This window comes from Microcebus murinus, chromosome 1, assembly GCF_040939455.1.
Source record: "Microcebus murinus isolate Inina chromosome 1, M.murinus_Inina_mat1.0, whole genome shotgun sequence".
In the NCBI taxonomy this organism is placed as follows: Eukaryota; Metazoa; Chordata; class Mammalia; order Primates; family Cheirogaleidae; genus Microcebus; species Microcebus murinus.
Window position 1 is genome coordinate 56,887 of NC_134104.1, and position 9,181 is coordinate 66,067.

Consider the following 9,181-nt stretch of genomic DNA (forward strand, 5'->3'; position numbering starts at 1 on the left):
AATTTATGACCAGATGCCCTCCAGAGAGGCTGCTCCTGAGACTGGTGAGAGTGACCTACCCACCATCCTGCACCCTCATCACAGGAGACATCGATCTTGCCAATCTCTGCCAACCTGACAGTAAAAACCTCTTCGTTTCTTCCATTCGCCTCTGATGACTAGTGTGGTCAAACACCTTTGGTATTTTGCTAATTGCTGTGGTGCCCTTTGCTCCTTCTCTTCCATTAGCGTGACGTGCAGGGCACCATCACCCTCTCAGCTCCAGTGGGCCCCGCCCACATCATCACCGCTCTCTGCCCTCTCCAGGCCCCAGCACCTGGCGTGTACCTTCCACGCCGTCCCCACACGCCGTCACGGACACACACACACACACACACACACACACGCACACACACGATGGGTTTTTCACCTAACATAGTATGTTTTTTGTAAAGGGCACAACAGACCCTTCTATTTTGCTTTTCTTACACAATACCTTGTGGAGTTAGGACTCTCACTCACTATTTTCTGTGGCTACACACTATTCATGTAGGAAATCTGCTTGCTTCTTCAGCCACCCTCCACAGATGGGCTTTCTGCCAGTGTCCACTTTTCTACCACCATGAACAAAGCTGCAACATTCACAGCCTGTACACGACACCCAAATGCAATGACATTTCATTTCTATGGGACCGCCAGGGTTAAAGGATAAGTGTATTGTTTATTCAACCATGTCCTTTTCTTTCCATAAAGGGTGTAACACCCACACTTCACACATGAATACTCGGCAGCAACAAGTATTCATTACCACTGTCCCCATAGGTGTAAAGTGGTATTTTGCAGTTACTCAGTACCCATTCCCTGCCTACTACCTTATCACACGTTTTCTGCCTGCTTGGATCTGCTCTTCTATAAACTGCCTCTTTATTTTGTTTTATTTTGCCCATTATTCTGTTTGGCAGATTGGAAGAACTACTTGAATAATATAGATCTTATCTGAGATCTTGAGCAAACATTTCTTGCAAATATGTTGTTTTCCCAGTTATTTTGTTTAGAATCAGTAAACTCAGAGTCAGGTGAATTGAAATTATCTGAACTGAAGCACAAAAAGGAAAAAGAATGGGAAAAAAGATAACAGAGCATGAGACACACAAGAGAACAGTGTAAGCACAGTCCCAAAAACAGAGGAGAGAAGATGAGGCAGAAAAAATAACTGAAGAGATAATGGTGGAAATGTTTCCAAAATTAACAAAAAAACACCAGCTCACATATTCAAGAAGTTCAACTAACATCAAGTAGGATAAATACAAACAAAACTGCTGAAAACCAAAAAGAAAAAGAAATCAGAAACTCTTAAATGTAGCCAATGGGAAAAAGAATATATTCTGTTTGGTGGAACAACACTAAAACGCAGCTGACTCCTTATCAGAAACAATGGATGGAGGAAGACAACATAATGACATCTTTAAAGTGTTGAAAGAAAAAATAATGCAAATCTAAGATCCCTTATCAAGCTAAAATACTATTCAAAAATGTAGGCAAAACACATTTTTATTCAAACCAAGGCTGAATAAAACCAGACTCACAAAACTAAATATTATGCAAAAGTACGTTGTCTGGGTTGAAGGGAAATGACCCGATATGGACACACAGAATGCAGGGCCAGAGAGACCTCAGACAAGGACAGATGTGGAAAAACACAAAAGACTGTTTCTTATACTTATAAAAAAGATGTTTGATAGCATAAAGTAGCAATAACAACAACAATTTATTATAGAGCTTATAACATATGTAGAATTAAAAAATGTTACAACAATAGCACAAAATACAGAGCTGGTAAATGTAACTAACTTGTAAGATTTTCACATTGTGAAGTGGTTAAAAAAAAGACTGGACTAGATTAAAGATGCTTATCACAATTCTTTGGGAACCACTAAGATGATATAAAAAGGTACACCTAACAAGTGAACAAAGGAGATAATGTGGAATTATAGAAACTACTTTATTAACACAAAAGAGGGCAGGAATGGAGAAATGTACAAAGAAATGGAAATGTGACAAAAATAAAACAAACAGCAAGATGTTAGATGTAATCATTAATTAACAGACAATTAAAGGGCAGAAATTATCTAACAGAGAAAAAAACAAGATCTAAGAGCTAGATCCAATTAGCTCTTTATAGGAGAAATGCTCTAAATATAAAAACTCAAGGTAAGTTGAGGAAAAATACATATATAGATTCTCTCTCTCTCTCTCTCACACACACACACACTCCATGTAAGCACTAACCATAAGGAATCTCGTAGGGCTACATTAATATAAGGAAAAGCATATTCAAGATAAGGAGTATTTAACAAGTAAAAAGAAAGATTTTATAGAAATATGATCAGTTAACCCAGAAAACAAAAACTATCCTAAATATATGGACCCAACAATAGGGACTGAAATATATAAAGCAAAAAGTAACAGAACCAAAAGAAAAATCAGACAAATCCACAATCATAGTAGAAATTTCTGAATAGTTAATAGAACAAGTAGACAAAAAAATCAGAAAAGATATAGAGATTTGAACAATACTAATAACCCATTTGACCTTAATGACATTTATAAAACAGTACCCCCAGCAGTTACAAAATTCAGTCTTTGCAAGTATTCATGGAACATTCACCAAAATAGCCCATCTGACTAGGCCATAAAGCAGGCCTGAGCAAACTTCAAAAGATTGAAATTACAGGCCGGGCGCGGTGGCTCACGCCTGTAATCCTAGCTCTCTGGGAGGCCGAGGCGGGTGGATTGCTCGAGGTCAGGAGTTCGAAACCAGCCTGAGCAAGAGCAAGACCCCGTCTCTACTATAAATAGAAAGAAATTAATTGGCCAACTAATATACATACAAAAAATTAGCCGGGCATGGTGGCGAATGCCTGTAGTCCCAGCTACTCGGGAGGCTGAGGCAGGAGGATTGCTTGAGCCCAGGAGTTTGAGGTTGCTGTGAGCTAGGCTGACGCCACGGCACTCACTCTAGCCTGGGCAACAAAGTGAGACTCTGTCTCAAAAAAAAAAAAAAAAAAAAAAAAGATTGAAATTACAGAGTATCCCATGTTCTCTAACCAATGTAATCAAAGCTAAATTAAATAACAAAGAGATGAGTAAAATTTCCAAAATGTTTGGAAATTAAGCAACATACTTTCAAAGGGCCCAGGAAATTTCTAATTTCCCTTGTGACATATTTAAAAATATTTTAACTGAATAATGAAAATACAATGTATTCAAATGTGTGAGGTATCACTAGAGCAGTGATCAGAAGCAGCATAGCTTTAAAGACATACATTAAAGAAGAAAGGCTTAAAACCAATGATCTAAACTTCCATTTCAAGATGCTACAAAAAGAGAAAAACTCAAATAGAAAAGAATGAAGGAAATAAAGATAAAAGCAGAAATCAATGAAATAGAAAACAGAAGAATAGAGAAAATCAACAAAGATGAAACTGGCTCTTTGAAAAGATAAAATTGATAAAACCCTAAAAAAACTGATCCAGGGGGAAAGAGACAAAACAAGGATCACCAATATCAGGCATCTCCCCATAGTGAAGGGCAGGATTAACAGGAGAACAAGCATTACTGGAACACCACCATGACCCACAAGTAATCAGGAAAATGAAAATAACAGGACACCACTTCTAACCTATCAGACTGATCAAAATTAAAAAGTCTGATGCTCTCAAGTGTCAGCAGCCACTACTCTGGCTACCGGCAGACTTGTGAACTGGTATAGTCACCTGGGAAAACAACTGATCCTCATCTAGTGCCACTAAACTATGCAACCCCTGCTACCCCGCAATGCCAGCACTGGGTACACAGGCATGGAGAAGGATGGTCACCATAGCACTATTTGAAATAGTGAAAAACCAGAAACAACTTAAGTGTCCAACAAAAGGAAATGAATAAAAGAGGGTGTGTGCTTACCACATGGTAGTGCAACTGCCACAGACCTAGCTACACATCTATTAATGTGACACCTTCATAGAAGGAACATGCTACAGGAGTACCCTACAGTAGGACTGAACTAGCACTGTACATGTATCAGCAAGGACAAATCCCCCAAAGGTAACGTTAGGTGAAAAAGACAAGCTACAGACAGTGCAGAGAGCACGAAACCATTTAATGTTAATTCTGAAAACACACACAAACAATATCATATGTTGTTCAAGGTATAAAAAAATGATGCAGTAGCACACATCAAATTCATAATTCATTGTGATGTTTGCCTCTGGAGAGACAGGAAGAGGAACAGGACTGATGTTGAGGGATAAACTTTATTATTCATGGTGTTGCTATTTTTTTTTCCAGAGATGGGGTCTCGCTGTGTTGCCCAGGCTAGAGTGCATTGGCTATTCACAAGAGCAATCACACTGCACCACAGCCTTGAACTCCTGGCCTCAAGTGATCCTCCTGCCTCAGTCTTCCAAGTAGCTGAGATGATGGGGGCACACCACTGTACCCAGAAGTGTTGTTATTTTATAGATCTATCCTGAAGCAAATGTGATAAATGTTAACAAGTTTTCAACTCTACATAACATGTACTTGATGTTTGCAATATTATTTTGTAAATGTCCTAATATTTTTAAATTTCTCAAAAGAAAAATAAGATATCCATTAAATTAAAACATTTTATAATTAATTATAAGAAAAAGATTGATAGATGAGCCAATTTTAGATAAATTCTTCCATCAAAGAGTGGGCAAAAGACATGAACAAATTGTTTTTCAAAAGAAGGACAAGGCCGGGCGTGGTGGCTCACACCTGTAATCCTAGCTCTCTGGGAGGCCGAGGCGGGCGGATTGCTCAAGGTCAGGAGTTCAAAACCAGCCTGAGCAAGAGCGAGACCCCGTCTCTACTATAAATAGAAAGAAATTAATTGGCCAACTGATATGTATATAAAAAATTAGCCGGGCATGGTGGCGCATGCCTGTAGTCCCAGCTACTTGGGAGGCTGAGGCAGAAGGATCGCTCGAGCCCAGGAGTTTGAGGTTGCTGTGAGCTAGCCTGACGCCACGGCACTCACTCTAGCCTGGACAACAAAGCGAGACTCTGTCTCAAAAAAAAAAAAAAAAAAAAAAAAGGACAGACCAACAAACATGAAAATATGCTTAAAATCACTAATCATCAGAGAAATGCAAATTAAAATCACAATGAGATACCACCTTACTCCTGTCAGAATGGCCATTAGTAAAAAGTCAAAGAACAATAGATGTTGGCACCAATGCGGTGAAAAGGGTTATACTTATACCTTGCTGGCAGGAATATAAACTAGTACAACGTCTATGGAAAACAGTATGGAGAGTCCTCAAAGAACTAAGAGTAAACCTACTATTCAATCCAGCAATCCCACTACTGGGGATTTACCCAAAGGAAAAGAAGTCATTTTATGACTTGTTAAAGACACTTATACGTGAATGTCTATCACAGCATAATAACAATTGCAAAGATGTGAAATCAACCTAAGTGCCCATCAACTGATGAGTGGATAAAGAAAATATATATGCCATGGAGTGCAACTCAGCTATAAAAAAGAATGAGATAATGTCTTTTGCAGCAACTTGGGTGGAACTAGAAACCATTATCTTAAGTGAAGTATCTCAGGAATGGAAAAACAAATACCACATGTTCTCATTTATAAGTGGGAGCTAAACAGAGATATATATGGTCATAAAGTCGTATAATGGACATCCAGGCTGGGCATAGTGGCTCACACCTGTAATCCTAGCACGCTGGAAGGCCAAGGCAGGCAGATCACTCAAGGTCAGGAGTTCGAAACCAGCCTGAGCAAGAGCGAGACCCCATTTCTACTAAAAATAGAAAGAAATTAATTGGACAACTAAAAAAAAATATATATATATATATATATAAATATATAAATAAATTAGCAGGGCATGGTGGCGCATGCTTGTAGTCCCTGCTGAGTTTTGATGTTGCCGAGCTACTCAGGAGCCTGAGGCAGGAGGATTGCTTGAACTCAGGAGTCTGAGGTTGCTGTGAGCTAGGCTGATACCTCAGCACTCTAGCCTGGGCAACAGAGTGAGACTCTGTATCAAAAAAAAAAAACAAAACAAAAAAAAACAAAAGTGGTATAATGGACATTGGAACTAAGAAGGGGGGAGGGTGGTAGGCGGATGAGGGATAAAAGTCTACCTATCAGGTACAGTGCACACTATTTTGGTAACAGGGACACTAAAGCCCTAACTTCAGCATTATACAGTCATCTATGTAAAAAGAACACTTGTACTCCTAAATCTACTAAAATATAAATTCCTATATATAAAAACCCAAATTAAAGTAGACCATTAGAATGAAAGGAAAAGTAAGTGTTAAAATTGACATCACAGACATGAAAATGTTTGATTTTTAAAAACATTATTTATTAAAGTATTCATTTGGTTAATTTTACATAATCAACATTCCTTATAATTTAAGGTGATTTTTTTTTAATTAACTTGAATGAACTAGATGAGTATCTCGGACAGAAAATCAGTATGAATCCATAAATCTTTGCTCATGTGTCCAGCTTGCCTTCAACATATTGCTGGTATTATGCCTGAAACTTTGTTAAAAAATGAAAAAAATATATTTGTTTCACCGGCTCAGGGACCAAAAATGGAACCATGGGTGACTAAGATGATTTGGGACATCCTAAGTATTTCCTTAGAAGTATTTACAGTGCCTAATTCAGGATGTCATCTTACAAACATTCTGTCTCCTCTGCCTGCCCATTCTTTAAACTTAAGCATCCCACTGGTGGTGGCCACCTTCAGCGGCACATGCATCCGTAAGCTGATGGTCAGCTCTCTGTCATGTTCAGTTCATTAAACACAGGTTCTTACACACCAGAACCGAAATTACCTGGAATTCACTTCTGGGACAGTCACCTGATGTTGCCATAGTTCTCTTAGGCTCTGCCTCATAACTGCTGCTTGAATTACTTCATTTTCTCCTCCATTTCTACTTTAAAAGAGAGAGACAAACACAAATGTGTGTTACATCGCTTAATAATTAAATTCACTTAAGTTCTAAGGTACATGATAAAGGTACTTTACCAAATGGAAGTAAAATGTGTTATGTGTTAAGAATGACCTAGAAATAAAAATTATAATCACAATTCTTTACATAGGCAATTAAAGGCATTTAAAAAGTATAAACTTCAAATAGTGTGTTTCTCACCAGTCTACAAGGTGTTAACCTCACTCATTTGCCGAAGCCTGTTAGTTTCTGTCAGATCACGACGCTGATTTAAAACAATAAAGGGATGTCCAACTCTTTCCTTGGAACTCACAGCTTTAACTCCAGTTAAAATTCCCTGCTAGGACTTGAGCGCTCTGCCACCGGAAACCCAGGTGTGCACCTGCAGTCTTTTACCTTTCCAGTGCAAGGTGCTCCACCACGGGGAACCCAGGTGTGCTCCTGCAGTCTTTTACCTTTCCAGTGCAAGGTGCTCCACCACGGGAAACCCAGGTGTGCTCCTGCAGTCTTTTACCTTTCCAGTGCAAGGTGCTCCACCACGGGGAACCCAGGTGTGCTCCTGCAGTCATTTACCTTTCCAGTGCAAGGTGCTCCACCACGGGGAACCCAGGTGTGCTCCTGCAGTCTTAAAAGAAAGGTAAACCTTTCCAGTGCAAGGTGCTCCACCACGGGAAACCCAGGTGTGCTCCTGCAGTCTTTTACCTTTACAGTGCAAGGTGCTCCACCACGGGGAACCCAGGTGTGCTCCTGCAGTCTTTTACCTTCCCAGCACGAGGTGCTCCACCGCTCGGGACGGACTCGCTTTCCCAACAACACACAGCAATTCCTCGTTTAAAACGCGTACTTCTCTACTAACGCAAACCCTGACACTCTTTTCGTGATACTTACGACCATAAATATTAATTTCCGTACATTTTCGTTGTCAATCCTCGGTCCAGGGCAGGGCGGATGCAGGACCCCGCCCCCCTGAGGTGCAGGCGAGGCCCCAGCAGGCGGGAAGCCGCCACGGGTGCCAAGCGCTCAGGGGAGGCCGGGCCCGAGAGAAGTGGGCGTAGCCCGTGGGCAAAGGGCGTGGCCCGAAAGGGGCGTCACGGGGCACAGTGAGACGATAAGGCCACTGGCGTGGCTTAAGGGCGAGGCTGGGGAAGAAGGTTGGCAGAGCGGGGGGCGTGGCGTCTGCGAAGGGGGCGTGGCGCCGAGTAGGGAAGGGGCGTGGCGGGGCCCCGCAGCCAGCAGTCAGCCGCGGAGCGCGGAGCTGACAGACCCGGAGGGTGCTCTGTGGTCCCGAAAAGGGGCGGAGGCCTCGGTCCTCCAGCAAGGCATAGGCAGATCAAGGACCCCTCGCCTGGCGTGTCCTGCGTCACGTGCGGTCCAGCCATCCGAGCTGCCCATCAAGAAACCTACCTCAGCCACGTTTCTCCGCTGGGTTCTTGGTCCACACCGCTGGCGCAGAGGGGCGGATGGTCCCTTCCAGGAGCCTGAGCCACCGCCCTCAACCCGCGCAGGCGCAGTGCGCGCAGGCCGTCGGAGGAGAAAGCCCCGCCCAGGCCCGGCGCACTGCGCAGGCGCTGTCCATACGCGCCCCGCCGTCCGGAGAAGCAGAGCCACCGCCCTCGATCCACGCAGGCGCGGTGCACTCAGGCGTCCACGGAGAAGGCTCCGTCCAGGGCTCCGCGCAGGCGCACTTCTCGGCCTGCGCTTCCCGCTGTCGCACGCGCCAGGGCAAAGCGCCCCCTTGTGTGGACGCTGAGTTTCGACGTTGCCGGCCGGCCACCCGGGGGATCAGCGGGGATCGGATCCAAAGAGGGGGCGCGGTGGTGGGGGTCGGGGTCAGACGCGGAGATTGGCCGCGGAGGTTGGGGTCCGATCCAGAGGGGGGCGCGGGGATGGGGGCCCGAGGCGGAGAGGGCCGGGGAGCGCCGGAGGGCTGGGGGGCGGGGATCCGAGGCAGAGAAGGGGTGGGGGTTGGGGGGGATCCGAGGCAGAGAAGGGGGTGCGTGGGGGTAGGGAGCGGGGATCCGACCCGGAGAGGGTATGGGGGCACGGGCGGGAGTGCAGCCGGGCCCCATCCCCTCTCCGGGTCGGATCCCCGAAGAGTGACAAAGAGGCAGAGGTTTCTGGCAGAGGACGTGCACCTTCTCAGGGATTTTTGGTAATAATTCACTTACTCTTCCCATCTACGCTGTAA

At 43.6% G+C, this 9,181-nt stretch overlaps 1 protein-coding gene across 6 annotated transcripts in view; it reads right to left on the reverse strand.

Annotated features, from left to right (window-relative positions):
- PRMT2 (protein arginine methyltransferase 2) overlaps positions 1–8,538 on the reverse strand; it is a 29,674-nt gene extending 21,136 nt beyond the window's left edge. For 3 of the 6 annotated variants that reach the window (XM_012780093.3, XM_075996852.1, XM_012780088.3), the window contains exons 1-2: positions 8,398–8,538; positions 6,877–6,975 (exon numbers count right to left, since the gene is read on the reverse strand). In XM_012780093.3, the coding sequence (XP_012635547.1) occupies positions 6,877–6,915 (39 nt within the window). In that variant the 5' untranslated portion in view covers positions 6,916–6,975; positions 8,398–8,538. Of the gene's footprint in view, positions 1–6,876; positions 6,979–7,905; positions 8,368–8,397 lie in introns of those variants that run through there. The other 3 variants (XM_012780095.3, XM_012780089.3, XM_012780091.3) reach the window with 2 other exon arrangements.
- Between the last annotated feature and the right edge of the window lie 643 nt (positions 8,539–9,181).